This window comes from Botrytis fragariae (assembly GCF_013461495.1).
Source record: "Botrytis fragariae strain BVB16 chromosome Unknown tig00000045, whole genome shotgun sequence".
NCBI classification, from domain to species: Eukaryota; Fungi; Ascomycota; class Leotiomycetes; order Helotiales; family Sclerotiniaceae; genus Botrytis; species Botrytis fragariae.
In genome coordinates this window covers 2,637,176-2,661,124 of record NW_023500991.1, presented here as the reverse complement: position 1 = coordinate 2,661,124, position 23,949 = coordinate 2,637,176, and the positions used below count along the sequence as shown (strand labels likewise).

The following is a 23,949-nucleotide window of genomic DNA, read 5'->3' as shown; positions in this document are numbered from 1 at the left end:
ATAGTGGTGGCCATGTTGGTCACAGCCTGCCTGACCCTTTAACAATATACATCATCATTCGTTATTGCATTCAGACTCTGTTTGCCATGGTCACCTTACAGGTCTTTATGCAAGAAGTGTTCCTCGTTTAGGGTGGCGGTCATGAAGGCCTGATCTTGATCTCGAGCAGTTCTTTTCCGCAGTCAAATATTAATACAACGGAGGATTCTCTCTCTGTTGGATTCCTAACATTTTCCAACATTAACTTTCGTTTGATTTCAAGGTTTGCATAGCTTGTTCTACACTCACAACATTCTTTTTCCTGTCTCCTAGCAAAACTTTCCAAGTCCTGTTTTCTTTTCTAAGGCGGCTTATTCTAGTTGCATAAGTTGAGGTTAGAAGTACTAATCAAACTCCTTGGCCCATTTTTCTTTCATTTCTTTTGATTTCTCTCTTTGTTTCACTGGTAAAAAGGATTCTTCTGTTCCCATACGGGAATCATGACGTGTTGTCGTCTTAAGTAGATCGAGGTAATATTATACTGCCTTATGACTTAACAATCGCATGAACCGCCATATACTAACTTGGAATAGCCCTCACATCTCGGTATGGGGTTGCTGAAATTTATCATTCGCAAAATAAAGGGTTCCCGCCATAAGAAACATACCAGTCACACAAAAAAATCATCGAAGAGCAACAAGACTAACACAAGCTATCAGAGGGAAGCGCCGAATGATGGATCTTCAAGAGGTCGTCCACAGGATTCGCAACATGCAAAAAGAACTCTGTTACCACATAGAAGCGAACATCGAAATGAAAACTCCAGTCAGAAAAACCACGTACATAAAACATCCCATTCGGTGGAGAGGCAAATCACATATATCGGAGATTACATCGATGACTGGAATAGCAAAAACCCTCCTCCCGACGGCATTAAAATCGATATAATTGTTCTTGGAGGTCTGCTCGACATGAATCAGAATTTGACAGAACCAAGATCCGGCTCTCGAGTCAAATTCATCAGTAATCCCGAGGAGCCCTGGGACGAACTCAGCTCAGAAAAGTTACAACGTGCGTGCAAGAAGTTAGAATGGCACACACATGACCGGTGGTATCCTTATACTTTGGATTCAGGTGTCCGAAAGAGAATGTTTGAAGTGACTGATAACGATAGAGCGGTCCACAAATCGAAGATGAAAGGCTTGATTATACGAAGACCTCCACCGGATTATCGGATATGCCAGCGCATTGATCGTCTTGGTGGTCGGGAGTCGAATCCTCAGCTATACGATACCAAGTTGAGTGGAATAGTGGAAGATATTGAAAGCTACATCAAAGACAATAAGAAAAAGTTGGAGGGTATACGGTCCAGATCGAAGAACACCGTCACACCGAGAGACTTGATCGAAAAATGGCAGAAAGAGTATCATTTCAAATTTAGTAATGTACTGCGATGGCTAAAGGACAACAGAGTGGAACTATCAAAACCGCGCGAACATAACGGCACGAGAATTCGTCATGAATCTCACAGAGTGAATGGGCCACATGATTCTGCTGTTTTCCTTCCCACCGGTCAACGAGCTCCATCTAAATCAAGAGCATACTCATCAAATTATGGTTCTGAAAGTGATACATCTACATCTACACGTCCGCGCCGAGTGAATAAGCAACACGATTCTGTTGTATCACTTTCAGGCGCCGGTGAACGAGCTCCGTCTAAATCACGTGCACGTAAACCATCAGATAATATGTCCGGCAGTGACACATCTACACATCCACGACGACGTACACCAAATACTTCCCAGCCTCTTATTCAACGTAAGCCTCAAACCAAGCCAAATCGCGATACTTTAGCAAAGGACGCTCTCCATTCACGGCCATTAATAACGATTAATTCGCCAAGTGAGGGCAGAGGAAGGTCCCCTAGTAAATCTCCAAACACAAAACCTCCTGGACGCTCGCCTCGTACTCCTCAAACGCCTGTAAATAAAAACTACGTTCATCAAAACCCAGTAAAACCACCTTTACCTCCGTCTTTATATCCGTCAGATCATGGCCGTCAAAAATCTTCTGCGCGGCATGGATCTGGCGATCGCGGAAGAATGATTCCGAAGAGAAGTCATCCAGAGTTATCACATCCCAGTACTAGTCAATCGCAATCATACTCTTACCCTTACGTAAATAGCAATGAAATGAGGCCAAGGAAAAGTCATCCAGATTTATTCAACAATGATTCTAATCACTCTCACCAGCAACAACATTTAAACTTACAACAACATTCGCCATACGTCAACAGGAAAGACGGATTCCCAAGGCCGTCCAATGAAGATCCATACGTACCATCACCCTCAGAGCCAGAAGATATGTTATGGAAAGATCATCGAACGCGCGAGCAAATAGAAGAAATACATAGAGAAGAGTACAAGAGACTCAGATCGGAGGGCGGCATTAGCTGAATGGTTATAGCTCATGAATCTTGATGTGCGATCTTGTGGTTATTTATTTAGAATTTGTATATAGAAACATAACTTCAAATTACAAAGAGAATAATTTTCCGTTCTATGATATCTTTTATGGTAAAAACCCCGAATGTTATCATTCTATGTATTGATACCTCAAATGTCAGATTTATAACTAAAGTAACCTCAACTAGCATTTTGTAATACTTATCAATCTTTCAATTTAATATACAACCTTTCAGGAACTAATAAAATAAAAAGAAAAGAGATAAAATTATCAATTGGAATTCAATAAATTCAATAAATTAATTTTTATTCAATTATCTTGAAAACTGAAATTAAAATTCAATTTAGTAGTTTTCCAACTGATTTTGTTACAATGATCAAACTTTAGCACTAACCCTTCTATTACTGAAATACTACTAAATTGAATTTTAATTTCAGTTTTTAAGATAATTGAATAAAAATTAATTTATTGAATTTATTGAATTTCAATTAATAATTTTATCTCTTTTCTTTTTATTTCATCAATTCCTAAAAGATTATATACTTGATTCGAAACTTGCTAATCTATAAATTTAATAATAGTATAATGAAATAATAATATTTCGCTTTGTTATGTGCTAGTTGAGGTATCAATATATGGAATAATAATATTCGGGGTTTTTACTGTATCTTTTAACTTCCTGTAGCATTCAAGATTGCTGCTTGTCATTCAACCACTCGAATATTCAGAGCTAATTTTGCTGAAATCAAAATTCTACTCTGGCGTTGATATAAGGGTATACTCTCCCATATACTACATGGTACTCATGTTTCATATGTATTAATTCGTATCCCGCTCGAGAAATGGTATTTTTATTGAATATTCCGGTAAATTTCCTGCTTGGTTTTCTCGCCTCTCAGTAAATTATGGGTCCTTTCCGTGTTCGATCAAGGATAGATGTGCCATTCACATTATGTATTTTGAACGTTAGTTATCTTGAAAGGTACCTAGAATCGTATCAACATGAAATAAAGACGGGTATCTAAAGGGGGTTGATGCGTTGACTGCTTAGACTCGATGAAACACTTTTCGATTTTCCTGCATACTCCGGAGTTATTGCGAATGAACACTAATTTCGCTAAATTCAGGGGCTGGAGTAACACACTATCTTACTTCTTTATAGACGAATTGCAATATTGGTCTTGATGAGTCCCGATCATGTTAAGTGTTATTGGGCCCTAAAAACTTTCACCTTCCTAATTAGACACAATCCACAAATGAGCCGCTTATCCCGGCTCGGATCACATCATTGAACCAATTAGACCCGATATGAATGAGGTACCGGTATAAAGAGATATTCGGGATATAAACTTCGGTATAAGCATCATTTGTAATTGTAGCACTAGCACCAATGATCTTACGGCGTGAGTCACTGCCATTAAATTACCCCGCGATCCAATTTTGGCCAATAATGAAATATATATCCGCCCACCTCAATTTCTATAAACACCACACAAATGCTTAATCTCCCTCTATCTCTTCTCAAACCACCAAACTCTCAAGCACACGTACCCTCTATTTAGCAAAGATGTCGACCACACGTCTTACAAGTAAAGACATCGGATACGTTCCCGGGCAACTCCCACCAGGACCCAAAAATTCCATTCTCGATGTTCCAGGTTAGTTACCCCAACGTTTTGCGTCACGAGAATATCACCCCTCTCTAAATTCGAACCAAATATTCTAACATTACTTAGGAGTCCACGTCGGTCAGAATACCGTTGGAAATGATGGCGACGATGCCCGTAAAGGTGTTACTGTTATTTTTCCCCGCCATCCCGATGATATCACAATCCCCTGTTATGCGGGGTTACACACGCTTAACGGAAATGGGGAATTGACTGGAAATTACCAGATCAAAGATTGGGGATATTCTAATACCGTAGGACTCTTTTCTACTCCAGCAAATAGAAGGAACCAAAGATGTTAGGAAAATTTATCTAATGCACAAACAGCCAATCGCAATAACCAATTCTCTCTCCCTAGGAACCGTCTACCAAGCTCTCTGGCAGCGTGTTCTCGATCTCGCTGCAAAAAAAGACACTCCTGTTAAAGAAATCTCTCATAATTATGGCACGCCCATCGTAGGCGAAACCGCCGATTTAATCCTCAACGATGTGTATAAATCGCCATTAACTCTCGAAGAGGTAAAGCCTGCGTTTGAGAACGCGATGACGCAGGGAGAGGTTCAAGAAGGTCAGTATGGAGGTGGAGCCGGCATGACTTGTCATTTGTTTCCTGGTGGGACGGGGACTAGTTCGAGAGTTTTTGGAGAAGTGCCTTGGGAGAGTGGGGAGGGGGAGAAACAATTTACGGTTGGGGTGTTGGTACAGAGTAATTATGGACATTTGAGGGATTTTATAGTTGGGGGTGTACCGATTGGAAGGTTGTTGTTGAAAGAGAGTAAGGAGTTGGAGGAAAAAGAGAGAGCGAGTGAGAAAAATGGGAAGATTGGAGAGGGGAGCATCATTATTGTTTTGATGTGAGTTCTCATCTATGGTATCGGTATGAAGTATAAGAGTTGCGACTAATATAACAATAGTACTGACGCACCACTTCTCCCCCATCAACTCAATCGTGTTGCTCGCCATTGCGCAGTAGGACTCTCCCAAGTTGGTGGCCACGGCGTTGGCCGCAATCATTCCGGCGATATAATTCTCGCTCTCTCTACCGGCAACAGACCCAACGAGACAGTCGGCACGCCACAAGTCGACGGACTTTCAAAGATCGAAATCAACGACATCAAAGTCATCAGAAATGAAAGTATCGAGACACTTTTCCGAGCCGCAAGTGAAGCTACCGAGGAAGCAATTTTGAATTCAATTATTGCGGGGAGAGATGGGAGAACGGGAGTAAATGGGTATAGATTGGAGGGACTGCCGGTGGAGAAGGTGAGAGAGTTGGTAGGGAAGTACAGAGTGAATATTGATGATGAGAGTTGTCTTTCTTCAGGGGAATATCTTGCGTTGCCAAATAAAGGTGTCCAGTAAGAAGGAATTTGCTGTCTTGAATGGGGAAGATAATTTGCTAGGTTTCTGGACTACATATGTTGGAAGATGAAATTAAACATATAATGCTTTCGATGCAAAAATGATGGCAACAGAATCTTTATTAAAACTATTTCTATATATACTTCTCGCGCTAATGTCACAGCATAAGACAGACCATCAAGCAGCACTATCTTCCATGTGGGCATACCTCAATACAAAATGACAATTCGGAACCATTATTTCACTGGATAGCAGTTGAAACTTTTTGAGAGGCACCCAAAGATAGAGTTAATGGATATCACTTTTCCAAAATCCCCATACCTAGAAGTCAACCCCAACAACCCCCACTTATAAATCAAACAAAAAGTTTAAACCCTCCTGTAACACCCTTCTGAAAAACACCTAGCGGATCATACTTCTTACTCGCCGCCTGAAGCTTCGCCTTATTCACCGCTCCATATCCATCAATCGGATCTTGCCAATTCGCCGCATAATTCAGATACTGCCAGTCATTGTAGAATCCAGATGCTTTTGCATATGCATCGATCGTGTTGAACATAGTTCTGGCAGTATTATCAATAACTGTATCATCGGCAATATTCCCCCATGTTGCAGTAAGAAGAGCAACAATTAATGGACCATCGGCGGGAGTTACACCAAGGACATTTCCCCCCGTAGAAACTGATTTGGCGGGGATGTTAACGGGGATTGGTTCATATGATAGCGACCAGGTGATATTGGAAAGAGATTGAATAGATGGAAGAGAGGCGTTCCAGGCGTTGTAAGTTGCATTTATCATTTGCTTATTGGCTTTGAATGTTGTTGTAATGAATAATGTTCTGTGAAATTGTTAAAACAAACTCATGTGGAAAAAAGCCAGTAGAAGAATGAGAGACACACCGTAATTGATCAAACGTGCCTCCTGTTTCACTTCCGATGTCTGTCAAATTCGTGATTCTCAAGGTGTTCGAGTATTGAGGTTGAATTGCCGTGAAGGGCTGGTATACTGCCGGGTTTGCGACCGGCTTAGTATATACAATATTGTTGACCACCACGGATCCGATACTTGGCTGAAATGCGAGACTCGTGATCAAAGAGGCATACTCATCATAAGCTGGGTTGCTGCTAAAATTTGCCAGTGCGTTGATCTGTTGGTCCACGGTAGTTGCTGGATACAAAATATTACCGCCCCACAACTTGCCTTGTTGAAAAGCATAGTAATCGATTCGAGTAACTACACCGAGATTATTGGAGCCACCTTTCAAAGCTAAATACAAATCGGGATTTTGATTCGCATTTGCATTGACAATTTTACCGCTTGCAAGGACTACTTCGAAATTCTTGACATTATCACATGTGAATCCTTTCCTGGGAGAGAAATATGATATTCCACCTGTACATGTGAGTTGACTGATCGATTAAAAATGTAAAGGAAATTGATCAACAAGACTCACCACCAACGGTCAATCCTCCGACACCAACTGAGTTGACTCGTCCACCAGGAACAGAAAGTTGTAAAGCATCCAACTTAAGATAAACTTCTCCCCATCTTGCTGCTGGACCCACTGATACCACTGACTGGTTGGTGCTAACATCTATGAAATTAAGAGGACTCAAGTTTATCGTTACTCCTTGATCGATGTTAGCTTGGCTTATTCCAGGGGCATGACCTCCGGATTTGATAGCGAATTGGCATGAAGGACTCCAATTTGCAAGTTTCCCCAGAATGGACAGAATTCCAACTGAGATTGAGACGTCTGCTGTGGATGTTGGTGATACAATACAACCTGGGGATAGTTGTGATTCTTGCTGAGAATAGAAATTGTTCAAAAATGTACTATATGCTGATGAACTTTGGTACGACACTTTCGAACCCAATGCCAATTGAAGAGCTTTGCACTATGTAATGAGATTAACAGTTTGCCATCAGAGCATCAAAGCGGGTAAGATGATTTGAACAAGTTCAAATCGATCAGCGATGAGAAAAGACCATGGGCTGCCGATGCCAAACAGAGATACTTACGCAAATGTTCACATTTGTATTTGGAGATTCTGTAACACTAGCAACAGCCGAGTTAATAGTAGCATTCGCATCATCTGCATTTGTAGCAACGGAGAGAGCATATAATAGCGGTAAGATAAAAGTGATGGACAACATCCTGAGGAAAAGAGAAGCTCGAACGAAGTACTATACACCTTCTACCCGGGAACGTCGGAGATCTTATACTTAAAATCTCGGTATTTAACTTTATATGACTTCCCGCTCGCTGACAAGATTGACGCCCTTACATGCTTTTATTATCTCTTTGCAAGGATTCTCCACAATAATTTCGTGTGTCGATCGCTCCTGATGCTTACTAAATTGCAAGGCAATCTAGATCCTACTATGAAATAATACACGAGAAGAGGTATCTTGGTAAAGATCGCTGACCAGAGAATGAGTCTGATTTGCTGATATTAATCCGAAAAGCTTACAGCTCTCAGCACTTGACACCGTCCTTCAAATCTGGCAACAGGCATGATGGTCAAACAGCCATAAGATACGCCTCAAGCTTTTAAGGCTTATGGCTTTTCCTCCCAAGCATTTCAAAATTACGGGTGGCTGGATATGCGCCGGATGCATTGAAACTTTGCACCCCCATTCCGGGATGATACATATCTTCGACCCACCCGCAAAGCGATCTACCCAACATATTTTGCAGCGATATCAAAAGAGGTTGTCTCAAAATGGAGGTTAAAGTCAAGCCCCATGAGCGAACTAATTAGTAAGCCACTTTCGACCTAACCCCCGAGGTTCCGACACAGCAATCTTCGTCAACATAACTCGTGTTGCTGTGGTCTCGCATATCCAATTTTTACGTCAATTTCCATACTTGATATATTTCTTCTATAGTATAGCTTCTATCCCTGCACTTTAACTATAAGGATCTTGGAACTTCTCTCAGAGATCAACAGTCAAATTCCACACTGCACTATCACACACTCATTGATGGAGATACTAGTCACGACCTTGTCAAGACCTTGCCCATTCTAAAATGCTCAATAAGACAAAAATCGATCGTGGTTTTGAGGAATGAAAATGCTGCAGATCAAAAGTCCCTACCTATCCGAACACACGCCGGATTCTTCATGCAGACCTTCGACAATAAGTCACTCAATATTTTTGACGTTTGGCCTGCACTGAGATCGAATGATTGTACGATGAATATCTGTCTATTTATGGAAAAACGTTCGTTGAAGGAAATAAAGGAACGCTACCCCGAGGAATCATACATTTTGAGATGGCCATGCGCCTGAATAGTCAAGTGAAAAATCATTGCGATTTGAATCATATCTCTCCGTTTATTGGCAATTCCGTTTCCGATATCTCTTAATGTGAGAATTGCTACTTAGTACATGACATCTGCTTCAGTCTTCAACAATTGTTGGTTAGTGATGGTGTACGTCTTTAGGGGAATGGTGCACTTACCAATGTCCTCCCCCAAAATCCAATCTTGCCCTATAGACTACTTCTACAGAAGGGTGAAAATTACGTATGCCGAGATTTCGCACTGCCTCGCATAAACGTTCAGCGTTCGTATTGCTAATATCGTTCTCTATTCTGTCCACCGGCTCGAGCACGATCTGAATTCGTATATTGATCCCCCTGAGCGTGAAACCAGTCGATCGAGCCACTGTTTTAGTGGCTCAAATGATGTTTCTGTAGCCCCAATGGAAAGTTGTCTTGGTGAAGGTGTGATGATCAAGTTTTGAAAGCCGTCCATAGTCAACAATCGAAGTGGAAAGGCTTCACAGTGGTCTCGTCCTCCCACGACCCAAAGAGTATCCCGTTCGATATCAAAGTATACGGGTCGCCTTTGTAGTAATTTTCCAAAGCTAAGCTTGTATTTCGTTTGGGCGACTTCTCGTGAATCATGACAAACATGAAGCAAGGCCGGAATATTGGCTTTGTATTCATGTTGTGCAGTAAGGATAGAACCTAGAAATTCTCGAACTTCTGACCCGCCCACTTTGTATTGCCACCAATACAATTTGAGTTTAACGGTTCGAGGCTCGATGTCATGGAGTGCGTGCTTCCAGACAGCCAATTGTAGTTCTCTGGGTAATGAGTTGAACAGAGTGAAGGTGCGGAATTTTTTGGGACAGGAGCTTTTGATCATTTTCCGGGACTTCATTTCTCTGATGCGAGATTTGATTATAGAGTGTGCTATTAGGCCCAGACAACTGCCGGCGTAGAATGATGCCATTGGGGGGCACAAATAATACCACCTATGACCCAAGCTGTAATCTTTGCAGATTCAAAGGCATAGAGGTGTATTTTCGAAAACTTAAAAGGCATGTTGAATGTTGAACAAATTGACACATCTATCAATTGACTTTTAAATTGTCTTGAAGGTAGCCAAAAAGATTGTATTTTTAGGAAAAGTTGAGGCTATTCTGAGGTCTTTTAGCTTTCCTGTTCTAAGACTTCTTTCGAAAATCAGGACCGTATAATCGAACTACAAGACAAACTTTCACCGTCACAAACATTTGACTTATTTGTAGTGAATCTCAGATATCTTTCTGTGATTTTGTGGTGAGGGCATTACACGATTGTTATCGATTGAACTCTAGATAACTCCTGATCAAGCTTGGGATTGGTAATTGAAAGAAAATACGAATACAAACGTTCCATTCAATAATGCTTCAAGCCATGAAAGCAAGGCTGTACTTTAGAGAAACGTGATGATTAGTGAGGAAGCAAGAAACTCAGAATTTACCTAGTTCCAATGACTCGAGGTACTGCAACACCAAATCACCCCGCTTAGTTAATACACAGATAAACGACCTCGTTTTTTGACAAGCTTCTTGTCAATCACCATTCTTGCATCGACATAACACCATAAAATTCTATCAAGATTTTGATTCCATACAATGAAGACAAAATCAAACTTAATCGTCAATAACAGCAGATACATTCTTCATAAAAAGATTGGGGAAGTCTTTCCGTACATCCACCTCATCGTACAGACGACGCTTCTCACCAATTATTGGCATTTCAACGAATAAAACAACGTCGATAATCAACTAATATCCATCATGTCGCAAGTTCATCCTCGGGAGGAACGTAATCTCGATAGCCATGATCAGTCCGATGCTCAAGATCAACCCCAAATTAGCGATCAACCTCAAGCCTTAGTTCAACCTAACCGCCAAGGCTCATCTCAATCCCAACTTAACATTGATGCTGGCAATTTCACTTGCTTTCCCAAATTACCTCTCGAACTACAACGCAACATTTGGGAGGTTGCTGCTGTTCCACAGCCTCGGGTCATTCAAATTGAAACAATTTGTGAGCGAGATGCTGAGGGAAAAATTCATCTCAATGATGACGACGATGACGATGCTGATGATGAAATTGAACATTGGAGTCCTACACAGTGTTCACCAACACCGTTGCTTGGAATCTGTCGTGAATCGCGGTCGATTGCCATGAAGTATTATAAATACTCCAGCTTCCTCGATCGTCCTCTATTTTACAATACAGATCTAGACACTCTGTGGGTCAGAGGAAATCCACTTTTCCAATCCATCACTAATGATTCACCAAGCGAAACGACGTTAGAAGTCCTTTTTTGGCAGAGACGTTATACCGAACTGGGGCCATATCTTTTCCGCTCCGTTGCCCTAGACTTTGCGGGAATTAAAGCACATCATGAGATTGTACCTTGGGGAGGAAACATACCGCAAGACCCCAATATGTGCACGCTTTATGCTGTCTCTAAAGCGGAGGTGGAAAAAGTTTACATTGTTTACTCTTCTGGGGACTGCAGGGATGAAGTTGACCAGGAAGTAAAGTACTTGGTGAAACGAATAAAATTCAGTGCCCGGCATTCTAACACATGGACCCAGAGAATGTTGAGGGAAAAGAACGAACGAGATGGCACAAACTTAACGAAGTGGAAGATGCCTACCGTTGAGGCAATTCTGGATACTCGACTTCTTAATCCCGTTGAAACATTCCACAACTTCCCTGATCTTCCTCTCAAAGTACGACGCGCGATTTGGAAACTCGCCGTAATTCCGCATCATCGCGCCATTCAAATAGAAACCGAGTATGAAGGAATCAAAGTTGAATCAGATGGCGGCCGCATGGCAGTGTGGAAGAACCAAATGACTTCACCTTGTTATCCCAATGCGCTTTTCGAAACCTGACGAGAATCCCGTCACATTGCCATCACGAAATATGACCATAGCAAGGCTCATACAATTTCTACCCAAGTTACAGAAGCTTGCAATATCCCACGTCGGTTTTATTACAACATGGACAAGCATATCATGTGGATGAGAGGAGATCCTTTATGTAAGACGACCTCGGCAGGAGTTATCGGCGGCATCCTACATAACGCTTGCTACGAACAATTTGCAAATATTGCTATCGACGTGGAAACGTTTGTTTCGAAGAATTTCCCACAAGGTCAAGAGAACGTATTTCCTGTGGATCTTTTCCGTCCAACAGATCTCTCCCGTACCTTGCCATTTCTTGAATCTTTTGCCCCGAAAAAGTTGTATTTGGTTTACTCCCAAGCAGACCAAAAGGACTTCGCTACTGAGGTCTTGGATCAATCACTCGATCATATGAAGCGCAATGAAAAAACAAGAAGAGAACGATTCAATTCGATCATGAATTCCAAAGGTATTGAAGGACGTCCATGGAGCTGGCCGGTAGTTGAAGCTATTTTGGAGTCCGACTTATTTGAAGACACAAAAGGTTGGAGGAATAATAGAATCTTGAGATAGTCTTTTGGTTTGCGTATGTATGGTTGGAGGGGTTATCGAATTGGAGATTCAAGAAATCTGGCAGGATCCAGGTAAGATGACATCGCTGGCTACGATGCGATTTACTTTGGCTTCTTCGAGCGATGAACCTTAATAGTTCTGAGAATTACTTTTTAATCACCATGTTCTCTTTCTATGTGATTAATGCTTCTTTACTCTATCCACAAGATTTATCTCACTAAAGCTACGTATTTGACGTTCTAACACAATATCCCAAATTTATCCCCTTCAAACCCGGATGAAATTCCTATTTTTCAATTACTTCTGTTCTTCCATACTCCTGAATTAGTTTCTCCTCCTATCTTCTATTTCTAACTGTGAAACTAAGTTCTTTATATCCAGCTTGGGGTTACACTATCTCTGACTACCACCCAAGAGCACGACCACAAAACCCAAGTAATCTCTTCGCTAAAATTCTCCACTCCATATAATTCGAGTTCTTCCACAGAAATAACAGATCCAGCACACACCTATACTTCAAAACCCTCGACAATTGGCATTCGCCTCCCTTATTCCTTAGACACCAAACTTATACTTCAACTCTATATCAATATCACTGTAATACATCATCACTTCAAATCACTCATAGATACTCGACTGAAAAATCATCGAATACGAAGCTGCCAACTCCTCAATTTTACTGTATATAGTATACACTATCCCCATCATCTAACTTTTAGTTTTAGCTAGCCCGCTAGCTCACTAGCTATTCAACCGCAATCTGGATATACAAACAACAGCAACAACAACAAGCAAACCCCACACATGCAAATTAATTCCTCACAACAACCATCCCAGTAGCTTTCCCCGGGATTTTTCTTATTTTCTCATTTTCCCAACCAGACTTCGATGAGTTTCCTACCGATCGAGTAAGTCTCTCTAATTCCTCCTCTGATGCTTTCACTACATCGTAACTATAGAAGTATTCTTGATAGTCTTCGGGAGTTACTGTTGGTGCGGGGTGGTGTTAGCTTATTTTTTTGTTTTATCACGTTCGTATGTGTATTCCGGGGTTGGTATTCTTGGCTCCAGATCCTGATTCCCGAGCTTGTATTTGATTCCCCTCTCATCCTCATCATTCTAAAGGACTAAAGCACTCTCGAAAATCCAAAGGAAGGGGGTGGGGGCTAGGAATTTAGAAAGACTTACGAGGTAAAGTTTGACCCTCTTCCAAATATATCCTGGCCTTCTCTTTATCTGCATCCGATTGAAAGTATCCCCCATTTGAAAATATCTGTACGGCGCTTGTGCGGTTTCTTCTCAATTTTTGGAAACTGGCAAGACGGATTGCGATGGTTTCTTTTGTGATGCTCCCTTCCGGGAGATTAGAAAAGAGAATGCCGAGGGCGCAACCATCTTCTATGGCTTGAGCGCCGGCTTGGCCTTGGACTATTGGGTGAGAGGGGTGTTAGTATCAGGAATTGAGGGTTGAGGATTGGAAGTTGAAGTGAGGATGAAGACAGGGATGGAGGGAAAGGTGGGAAGAGGCAAGGTAGAAAATAAAATAGAGAATTACATACAAGGTAACATGGGGTGTGCGGCATCGCCTAGAATCACTAGTTTTCCTTGATGCCAAGAAGGAAGAGGGGCTCTGAAAAGAAGTTTCCAGAGTCTAACATCTTTTGTTTTTGATAACAAATGCCGAAGTGCAGGATGACAATCTTTGATTTCATCGACAAGGACTTGGGTCGGAATACAATTATTCCAGTCTACAACATTATCGATTTAGTTTGTTGACACTTTTGATGGGACGGTTCAAGAAACCGAAGCTTACCGTGGGAGGGGTCAAGATCCCCTTTATCAGCGCAAAAGACTGCGATATTGAGTACTTCATTCCTAAATACAACGTAAGTATTAAGAATAAAGTGGCAAAAATGGTAAATATGTAACATACTCTCGACAAGGATACCAAACAACCTTCTGATGATTATGCTTGGGCCAAGTGAACATACGAAGTTTTCCTTCCATTTCTTCCATGAAAAAGGCACATTCAGGATCATCTCGAATCTCTTGAACAGGCATCAAGGTTCGAAAGCACAAGATTCCTGTTGAAATTGCTGGGTTCTCATATCCGACAACTTTCTTCACTGCTGCGGAATGAACACCATCAGCACCGACAACTAAGTCTGCTGTCTTGATGGTTCCGTCAGCGAGAGTTACTGATCCATTTGTGGTGTCCTATGATGAAGTTTAGTATAGTTCACTGAAGCGTGTGGATGTATAAATACATAATCGACAACTTCGCATCTGTTGTAAATCACGGCTGGTTTTCCCTCTCCTTCTTCTCCTGTGGCAAGCAACTTGAGTTCTGTGTGTAAATCAACTCTATGACTGTAGAAAGACTTGAAGCCGTATTTTTCTTCCGTATTCGACCACTCTATCACGTGGGAATTAACGAGTTCATTCCCAGAGGTAACAGTTACGGATTTGGCAGTAACTAAACGTGCTCTTTCGAAATTGAAGCCCCATTTAGCGACGACTCGAGCTGCATTAGGTTGAACGTCTAGAATGTATTAATTTTTTGATAATTCGGTAATAGGGCGGGTGAAATTTCTCACTGATAGCTGCGCCAACCTCATGGGATAGAGAGGATTTATCGAAAATCTTGTACGCTTATTAGTATTGAAAGAATATGTCAAAAGAGATTATTTGGCTTCTCAAATCAACAATGCGCTGGGAAAAGAATTGTTCGTACCAACACTTCATGACCAGCTCTTCTAAGACCAATAGCAGCCGCGAGACCACCAATTCCTGCACCAACGATAATGACCCTCATTTTCGACTTCTGTTTATCAAATTCTTTTGTAAAGAAATTTCGTTCTGGGACGTAAAGTCGTATGTATATATGTAGCTCGGATAGCAAAGATCGACCGAACAAGCTAATTCAAAAGCTAAAAACAAACTACCGAGTGACGATCACCCGCTTGGTCTAATGGAGCATTAATTGATCTTGTTATTGATATGAATAACAAGCCAAAAGCCTCCTTTAAGTAGTCATCTAGGATTGACTACATACAGGGAGAGCGGAAGGCGGAAGAAAACTATTCTGGGTCGCGGCATTGAGAATGGATGAAGATCGAAGGGGCAAATGCAGTGTGACACTTTTATCACAAAATTGGAGCCTCGGACTTTTCAAAAGTGTCCGTTTTGCGTATACTGCACTGCAAAATATCATGTATGCTATGGAAATGACATTGCTGGGGCTTGACAGGTCTGTATGCAACGGACATGATGCTTTCAGATTGACAACCTCATGAAAGAAATAACAATTTGTGGTTCAACGACGGACAGACTGTACGTACATCGAGTTTGACGTTCCTGGGGTAGGCATTTCCCCAGTCTATTGAAGCGTTTGATTCTCTAGATTTGGCCATAGTGTATATATAAAATCCTTACCTACGGACATTTCTTGTTTCGACGGATACAATCTCATGTTACGAGCCCACATCGATGGTTCTTTTGAGCGGTCTGCCAGTATATATCGTGAATGCTCGATGCCAGGGTGAACTTCTCATCTCCGTGTTGAGGTAATATGCTTGGCATGCATTGATAGCTTGGGTGGGTATATGGTAATGACTGTCGAGAATGGCACTTCAGAAGAGCTAGAGATATGCGATTTCTCTTGATATTGATATCTAGTAATTTTTGGTCAATAACCTTCAGGGGCTTTTGCTCCTCGAATAAAAGGTGTCGGCCAACTATCATACAGGGAGTTGTAGACAGCACACCAAACGAACAGATAGTCTGAGATAAGAGAGGCAATATGGAGCAGGATCATTTCCCTCTACCAAGCACATGATTTTCATTTGTGTACTCAAACATATCCAATGGCAAAGGTATCGAATCATCATCGTCGTCGTATATCCGAGTAGTGTACCTGTGTGAATACCCGAGACCGAAACCTTAAGACCGAGCCCGAGCCCGAGCCTGAGCCCAACGGGTGAAAGTATAAATATAATACGTCAATACGACGCACATGCATGACGACAAGTTTTCGACTCCACATATTCAAATGCATGGATCAATAAGGTGACAATAGGTAACGGCGAACCGTTGCTCACAACTGATGAACGACGCTGCCGTATTGGATAAATGAATTAATGGTCTGGTTTCCCTTTTAAGCTGGCCGATATACCGATATTACGATGGATACACCGACATGGAGATACCATTGCCCGCATATATACCATTGATTAATGATCAAGATCGCGATTACTCATCACATTTCCTATTTTGCACTGCATCGTGGTTTTATTTTCTGTTGAGCTTCATTGTTGAGTTTTCAATATACATCCCGCTATTGTAACAAGCAAGGCTTGAGACATCGGCGTATGGTCTCAACAGAAGTTGACTCTGAGCTCATGAGTCATATTTGAAATAATCGACCTCGCCGTTCCTTTTGTGGAAGACTCCTATTTGAATTATGGATCAAATGATATGATATATCCATCATGGGAAGGAATCTCTGACAGTTTATGCCTGATTCTGGTAAGATTTGAGATTTGAGATGTGAAATTGAGAAGTCACGATTATTGCAGCTGTGGGATTGAGACATAAATACCTACATATTCAACAAAATTCTGTTGATATAATAACAGAAATGCTATAAAGCACTGCTCTCCCTCGAAAGTAATCCTGAATTCGTATCTTCGACACTCTCACTCTTTTCATCTCTCGTCATCTCTCCTTTCTGTGCCCGCAAAAAATCACTTCAACATGTCAGAAATTGCACCAGAACTCAAAACCTACAATGGAAACTGCCATTGTGGTGCATTCAAATTCACTATCAAGATGCCTGAAATAACTGCTGCTACTCAATGTAACTGCAGCATCTGTTTCAAAAAAGGATATCGATGGGTATTTCCTGGTGAGGGTTGCTTCGAGATTGTCAAGGGAGAAGGAACTTTGAAAGAGTACCATTTTGGACAACGTACAATGGCTCATAGGGTAATACTGCCGTCCTCAATTGAAAATAATGCTTACGCATTTAGTTTTGTCCAACATGTGGATCGAATATACAAGGATTCCGCTACAACACTCCAGCAGGAAGGGATATTGGTATCAATGTGAGCTGGAAGAGATTCAAGCACATGTATATCACGACGGCAAATGACTGATGATTCCTTAGGTCAATTCTCTCCAAGATATGGATCAATGGTCCCTGAAGATTAATAAGTAAGCCGCACCCAGCAAATTCTCGCAGCGGAGACAAAGTTTTGACATCCAACCCCCAGATATGATGGCCTTGATCGTGAACCACAATATGTGGCACCTAAATACACCGGTGAACTACCATCAGCCAAGTTCGAAAACGAAAAGCTTTATACTGGCGGTTGCCATTGTGGTGCAGTAACTATTGCATTCAAGACCCAAGCTCCCTTAGCCAAGCGTCATGAACATATACAGGAGTGTAACTGTAGCATCTGTTGTCGAGTAAGTATTATATCGCCAGTTCACTTTGATATCAAACTAATCAACTATAGCTCGGCATCACTGTCTGTTATCCCAGGAGAGACCAGGTATCTGTTTCGGGCATATCGAACTTGACAGAATATTCATTTGGTCAGGGTTATAACATATTTCGGTTCTGCTCAACTTGCGGTATTACCGTCGATGTTGAAAAAGACACGGCTGCAGTGTCTAGATCTCCCAAGACTTGGGAATCATTGACACCAGCACAACGGGAAAGATGGCCAACTATTCATGCAATTAACTTGAGATGCCTTGAGGGAGTTGAGTGGGATGAAATTGATATTTATAAGGCGAACACTAGAGCGACAGATCCGCAATATGTTGTTCCGGAATAATCGACGTCTGTTCACCATAAATGGAGAGGCGGGGGCGGGGGACGCATTCGGTTGAATTATGGAAGGGTATTGGAGGGGCTCGAGGGGCAAGTATCTGGATTCAATCTTCACAAAATGTCCAACAGTATCGCCAGGTTTCCTCACATTGTTATCGCTTTGTTTTCTACACACATGACACTATTCACTGGGAATACCCTCAATCGCCTTATCATTCCAAATTCCCATGGCTGTCGTACCAGAGAATTACATCTTCACACGTTGATCTATCATTGGTTATGTTTCATCCACGTGATTGCTGACCTATTTTAAGCCACTTTCACATGCAATAAACCTTTTTTTCTTTCTTCTGATAGCAACGAACATTCTTATCGTCCCCTAGAAATATAATATTCGATTCCCCATTTCATTATGAAATTTACATTCACCCCTCCTAGATTCTCTCTTTCTCTTTTCCAACATACATTCATATTCCGACTTCAATGTTCTCTCGATTTCTCGTGATATAGCAACTACGATAACGGTACAGATTAATCTTGGCTATGAGGGAAAATTAACTGATCAACAACTATTCCGGAAACGTTCGTCCTGGACCTACCTAGACCATCATCTTCGACCGGAAATTCTTGTCTGTGTCCACCAAAACATTTGCTTGCAATATTTTACATATATTTCCCAAGAACCTACTTCCGTACATTTCCTTTCCGCCATAATAGATATTTGATGTATATAATGTACTCACGATCTACCCGTCGTTCCAAATTAAATCTTTCTCGAGAGTCATATCTACAAGAAGACCAAACCACATCATTTGAGAATCCGAAATTTATGATGCAGAGCCAACATGATCTACCCACCTTTACTCAAAATTCAAAAGAAGCTTCAATGCTTTATTCAATGCTTCCAAATATCGTACAATCACGTTTACCTCGCATACCGTCAATTCGAAAGTCCGTTGACATATATGGATTTGTGAGTGGCCGAAAATCTGAAAGCACGCTATCTGGAGCAAGTACACCAGGATCCCCATCGTCATCGTCAACAATGACCCTCGTCAACGAACGAAGCTCTGTATCTAGTGATGGAGAAACGGATAGCTATTTCTTAGACGATTCGCACTCTTCCGATGAGGATTTCCCTCAACCCCTCAAGAATGGGCAGCTCCAGACGATAGGATTGTCTGAGACAAAGTCAGGCATTGGATGGAAATTTGCAAATCAAGGTTCGACCGCTACGATATTTAATTTGATCAAAGATACTAATTAACACTTAATAGGATATAATCTTCTTGCTCTTTCATTTGAGGAATCATCGGCAATTCCCCAAAATACTCGATTTAGCAATACTTCCTTAGCGAGACAACTTTATGTCCACGCCTTGACCTACTTACTCCGAGCTCTTCCCTCTGATCTCTCGACAGAAGAAAAGATGAGCCTACAAAGTGCTATACCAACAGAAATAGTAGAGTCCCTACAAGAAGAATCCCACGCCAGTGAAAATGGTCAAGATTCAAATGCTGGTGAACCCCCTTCGTTACTTCAAAGAAGCATCGCAGCTATCATCATTCAACTATTTATATTGTTCCAATTTATCTTACCATATTTGAAACACATACTCTCGTCAGCATATCAATACGATCGAACTCATAAGATATCAGAAAAGGTTCTGTCCAAGGGTATAGTAACAGTTGATACGATCGGAAAATCGAGCTTGGCAGTTACAGGCGCGGTTTATGGAATGAGTGATGGGAAAGTTGGACAAGCTCTTACGGATGCAGCGGCTTGGATTCTTGAGGGAGTTACTGGGGGTGTACATGAAGGTGTTAGTGAGGGATTGATTATGTTGGGTGCGAGGAATGGTACTTCGTCTAAGAAAAAGTAAACAGAAGGAGACGCTTGTGAAGCAAAGCATATTTGCCGGGGATAATCTTTGACGATAGATGATGAATGGTGATACCCATGTATAGAGCGGGAGTTTTTTCGGATATAGGATAAACACTAGTACTTGGAGTAGGTAGAATAGAAGGGGTCATATCTTTTAATGCATCAATACAAATCAATACACAAGGATTCTCAGTGTGTTCTTGTGGTGTCAACAGAGGGGATCCAATCTGGTATATGGGGGTGAGCCCCCAAGCTCCCAGAGCTCGAATGTTTGTACTGCGGATTTCTACCACCATCTCCTCTGACCCGCCGTGCCTGAAGCCTTAAGACGACCATTGTGCTTGTTTTGACCGGAAAAAGTGAGCTGCAAGAAAATCAAGATACTTCATTATTTTTCATCGTCTTCTTCATCAAGTCAGGTACCAGTAGATGGTCTGTTCGTCTCTCCTCCCATACGTTTTTCGCTTGGTGTCCGATAAGGCACAATCACGTGCCACGTAATCTAGCTATCTACATACTAGCGGCACAAGATAAACTCATTAGCGTCAAAAAAAGTTCTGGTAGAAGAGAAACTTCATGTCTAATTTTTGCAGAGGGGACTTCAGCGACTTCGACAATTTCAATCAATCGCCACTTTGGTTATTATACTGTTGAATTTAACAGTCATAACTTCAATTGAACTGTTATCACTACCTTCTCAATTTTTATCCGTATACGGATCAGTATTTAATCATGTTTTCCGTCTGCAGAAGAGGTCCCGCCTCAATATCTAGAGCCCTTCGCGCAGTCCCTTCAACCATTCGAATTCCTTCAACCAGACCTTCAACTCTTTCTCTCATTTCACAAAAGACTTCATTGCCAATTTTGGAGTCAAGATGGTTACATGTTTCTCCGGCTTCACAATTACAAAGTGTTGCCACTCAAGAAGCTGCCGTCGTTCAAGAAAATAAAGTCATTAATCGTTTCGATGAACTCACCAAGTATGGTTTGGTCCACCCAAATGTTGTTAACGAAATCACCCAAACTATGAAACTCGAGACCATGACAGAGGTCCAAACTTTAACTATTAACCAAGCTTTACAAGGACATGACATGTGAGTTGTTGGAAAAAACATCTGGACTTTGGAGTCTCATACTAATCTATTCGATAATAGTATTGCACAAGCACGAACTGGTACCGGAAAGACAATTGGCTTCTTACTTCCTACTATCCAAAATATCCTCGAGAAGAGTCCTGAGCTTGCATCTCGTCAACGTTATTCCAGAGCAAGAGCTTCCGATATCCGCGCAATCATCATTTCACCTACCCGTGAATTGGCAGAACAAATTGCCGTCGAAGCAGTCAAGATTACAAGAAATACAGATTTGATTGTACAAGTTGCAGTCGGAGGATCGAGCAAAAAAGAGATGCTTAGAAAAGTTCAACGCGAGGGTTGTCATATCCTTGTCGGAACCCCAGGAAGACTTCAAGATCTTTTGACCGATGAATACAGTCAAGTATCTGCTCCAGGATTAACAACTTTGGTTCTCGACGAAGCTGATCGACTTTTGGATGATGGATTCTCTAAGGATATCGATAACATCCAAGAGCTTTTACCTAAACGAAACGAAGTTGACCGACAAACATTATTATTTTCCGCCACCGTTCCAAGAGAGGTTATGGGTCTCGTCAGAAGAATCTTGAAACCGGATTATCAATTCGTCCAAACCGTCAAGGCAGGAGATGTAGCTACACACGAAAAAATTCCCCAAAAGATTGTCGCTGCTACTGGAATGGAGAACGTCATGCCAGCGTTGGTCGAAATTTGCAAGAAAGGAATTGAAAAGGCTAACACTGAAGGATCCTCTCCATTCAAGGCTATCGTATACTTCAACTCAACCGCAAACGTTCAATTGGCTGGAGAGATCATGAAAGGAATAGATTCCCTTCATTCCATTGAGGTTTCTGCTATTCACGGCAAGCTCACACAAGAAAGAAGAACCAGAGTTACAGACAGATTCCGTCGTGCCAAGTCTGCTGTCATGTTATCCAGTGATGTTACAGCTAGAGGAATGGATTTCCCCAATGTTACCCACGTCATTCAAATCGGTGTCCCTAGAGACAGAGATACATACATTCATCGTGTAGGACGAACTGGAAGAGGAGGCAAGGAAGGAGAAGGATGGCTTCTATTGACACAATCTGAAATCCCAGGAGCTCGTCGAACATTGTCCAATCTTCCAATCACACCTGATCGTACACTCGAGACCCCCTTCGTCGACATGAAACAAGATGCTCAATTACCAGCCACTACCGCAGAAATTCTTAATGAAGTCGGTCAAGCAACAAAGAGAGTTGACCGTGAAATTAAAGTCGACGCATATATGGGAGCACTTGGCCAAGGTCAGCGGGGTGCAAGCCCTAGAGCAATGATGGAAGACTTGAACAACTGGACCAAATTTGGTTGGGGTTGGGAGAAACCTCCCATGATTGGCCCTGGCCTTGCGCGCAAATTGGGAATTGATAGAATTCCAGGCGTTAACATTGGCCATGAACCTCGCGAGAGTGACGATGATCTTGGTGGAGGACGAGGATTTGGAAGCAGTGGTGGAGGACGAGGATTTGGAAGCAGCAGTGGTGGTGGTGGTGGAAGAGGATTCGGAAGCAGTGGCGGATCTAGTGGAGGAAGAGGATTTGGAAGTGGTGGATCCAGTGGAGGTAGAGGATTTGGTGGTGGCCGAGGTGGTGGAGGTGGAGGTGGTAAAGGATTTGGTGGAAGAAATGGTGGAAGCGGTGGAAGAAGTGGTGGAAGTGGTGGAAGAGGATTCGGTGGCGGTGATAGAGGTGGTTCTAAAGGAGGATTTGGTTCATCTTCAAGTTTCTAAACAAGGTTTGATACTTGATTTGTTTGACTAAATCGCTTGCTTGTGTATCACCACTCCCTTTCCCTCTCATTTCTCTTCCTCTTTCCTTTCCCTTGTGCTTTTGTCTCGGCTCATCTTGTTTTACTATATTTTGTCAGATTTTTGACTGATACAAGATCACAAAGCAATATGCCATGTGCACGGTTCGGGAAAGGGATTTGGGGGGACAATACTCAAATTTATGCCTGTACGATACATACAATTCTTCGATTCTTGTTGGAAAATTATAGCAAATAGATAGGAAGGATACAAAAATGGGCAAAAAGGCGGGGAATGGAGCTTAGGCGTTTCTTGTTTGGGAGCGACGATAGCTGTGGTTCATTCAGCACGCGCAATGCTCCCTTGTATACCTACCTACATACCTATGTATAACTTACGAGTTGGATGGGTAATGAGGAGAATGTTTTGATGGTATGGGATGGGATGGAGAAAAGGGAATGAATTCTTTATAGTGGAGAGTTGGGGATGGATAGATTTGCGGTAGGCGAGGGGGAGAAAGGGCATTGGTGGATAAGTGAGTGAGTGAGTGGATGGGGAATCGATAGCGTAGTCGGTCATATGGATAGACATAATTCTACTCTTTACTTATGAATATACTTTGGTACCATATTATATGATTTTCTAATTGATGATTGAAGGTGCGTGATATCATTATATGGGACATATGAACATAGAATCGGTTTGGGAGGGAATTATTAGGGAGCCGCTTATGAAGATTCTTGTGTATGTAAGATTACTTGCTGCCCTTCTTCAATTCATAGCTAGGCAGTATCGATCTAGTCGCAACCAAGAAAATGTAGATTAAATAAACACTGAGTATGCAGATGTTTTAATTATATTAATCTATACCAAGTTTTTCATCCCTTTGAACCCTTCCCGCAGGATAAGTGTATATATCTATCTATACGCGATGCGCTCTTCTCTTAATTTCCAAGTACTCCGTTACCCCGATACCCAATACCAAAGATTGTTCTCTACAATTCGGAACATCCACGCGTAGATTCTACATGAAAGACTCTACGAAACTTTTCATTTTCATATCCCTCACACCAAAAGGTAAAACGC

At 41.7% G+C, this 23,949-nt stretch overlaps 10 protein-coding genes across 10 annotated transcripts; 7 read left to right on the top strand and 3 right to left on the bottom strand.

Annotated features, from left to right (window-relative positions):
* Window positions 1-587: 587 nt before the first annotated feature.
* Bfra_003985 (uncharacterized protein) lies at window positions 588-2,435 on the top strand (the record flags this gene model as incomplete). Its single annotated transcript, XM_037334391.1, has 1 exon — window positions 588-2,435. One exon carries the CDS (start codon window positions 588-590, stop codon window positions 2,433-2,435), a length of 1,848 nt encoding a protein of 615 aa, XP_037194478.1.
* A 1,577-nt stretch (window positions 2,436-4,012) lies between these two features.
* Window positions 4,013-5,474, top strand: Bfra_003984 (putative peptidase s58 protein; the record flags this gene model as incomplete). Its single annotated transcript, XM_037334390.1, has 4 exons — window positions 4,013-4,103; window positions 4,182-4,366; window positions 4,440-4,966; window positions 5,027-5,474. 4 exons carry the CDS (start codon window positions 4,013-4,015, stop codon window positions 5,472-5,474), a joined length of 1,251 nt encoding a protein of 416 aa, XP_037194477.1.
* A 355-nt stretch (window positions 5,475-5,829) lies between these two features.
* On the bottom strand, window positions 5,830-7,632 carry Bfra_003983 (putative fad- protein; the record flags this gene model as incomplete). Its single annotated transcript, XM_037334389.1, has 4 exons — window positions 5,830-6,313; window positions 6,375-6,867; window positions 6,929-7,373; window positions 7,498-7,632. 4 exons carry the CDS (start codon window positions 7,630-7,632, stop codon window positions 5,830-5,832), a joined length of 1,557 nt encoding a protein of 518 aa, XP_037194476.1.
* A 1,231-nt stretch (window positions 7,633-8,863) lies between these two features.
* Window positions 8,864-9,813, bottom strand: Bfra_003982 (uncharacterized protein; the record flags this gene model as incomplete). The annotated part of the gene is made up of 4 exons (XM_037334388.1): window positions 8,864-8,973; window positions 9,008-9,098; window positions 9,134-9,755; window positions 9,803-9,813. The coding sequence occupies 4 exons, from the start codon at window positions 9,811-9,813 to the stop codon at window positions 8,864-8,866; spliced, it is 834 nt and encodes a 277-aa protein (XP_037194475.1).
* A 740-nt stretch (window positions 9,814-10,553) lies between these two features.
* Window positions 10,554-11,669, top strand: Bfra_003981 (uncharacterized protein; the record flags this gene model as incomplete). Its single annotated transcript, XM_037334387.1, has 1 exon — window positions 10,554-11,669. One exon carries the CDS (start codon window positions 10,554-10,556, stop codon window positions 11,667-11,669), a length of 1,116 nt encoding a protein of 371 aa, XP_037194474.1.
* A 108-nt stretch (window positions 11,670-11,777) lies between these two features.
* On the top strand, window positions 11,778-12,254 carry Bfra_003980 (uncharacterized protein; the record flags this gene model as incomplete). Its single annotated transcript, XM_037334386.1, has 1 exon — window positions 11,778-12,254. One exon carries the CDS (start codon window positions 11,778-11,780, stop codon window positions 12,252-12,254), a length of 477 nt encoding a protein of 158 aa, XP_037194473.1.
* Window positions 12,255-12,962: 708 nt separating this feature from the next.
* Bfra_003979 (putative salicylate hydroxylase protein) lies at window positions 12,963-15,069 on the bottom strand (the record flags this gene model as incomplete). Its single annotated transcript, XM_037334385.1, has 8 exons — window positions 12,963-13,241; window positions 13,443-13,682; window positions 13,814-14,002; window positions 14,068-14,129; window positions 14,188-14,471; window positions 14,522-14,796; window positions 14,852-14,897; window positions 14,989-15,069. 8 exons carry the CDS (start codon window positions 15,067-15,069, stop codon window positions 13,066-13,068), a joined length of 1,353 nt encoding a protein of 450 aa, XP_037194472.1. The 3' UTR covers window positions 12,963-13,065.
* Window positions 15,070-17,009: 1,940 nt separating this feature from the next.
* Bfra_003978 (putative glutathione-dependent formaldehyde-activating gfa protein) lies at window positions 17,010-18,100 on the top strand (the record flags this gene model as incomplete). Its single annotated transcript, XM_037334384.1, has 5 exons — window positions 17,010-17,240; window positions 17,285-17,359; window positions 17,422-17,468; window positions 17,528-17,726; window positions 17,777-18,100. The coding sequence occupies 5 exons, from the start codon at window positions 17,010-17,012 to the stop codon at window positions 18,098-18,100; spliced, it is 876 nt and encodes a 291-aa protein (XP_037194471.1).
* Window positions 18,101-18,829: 729 nt separating this feature from the next.
* Window positions 18,830-19,978, top strand: Bfra_003977 (uncharacterized protein; the record flags this gene model as incomplete). Its single annotated transcript, XM_037334383.1, has 2 exons — window positions 18,830-19,319; window positions 19,374-19,978. The coding sequence occupies 2 exons, from the start codon at window positions 18,830-18,832 to the stop codon at window positions 19,976-19,978; spliced, it is 1,095 nt and encodes a 364-aa protein (XP_037194470.1).
* Window positions 19,979-20,612: 634 nt separating this feature from the next.
* Window positions 20,613-22,845, top strand: Bfra_003976 (putative atp-dependent rna helicase mss116 protein; the record flags this gene model as incomplete). Its single annotated transcript, XM_037334382.1, has 2 exons — window positions 20,613-21,074; window positions 21,135-22,845. The coding sequence occupies exons 1-2, from the start codon at window positions 20,713-20,715 to the stop codon at window positions 22,843-22,845; spliced, it is 2,073 nt and encodes a 690-aa protein (XP_037194469.1). The 5' UTR covers window positions 20,613-20,712.
* Between the last annotated feature and the right edge of the window lie 1,104 nt (window positions 22,846-23,949).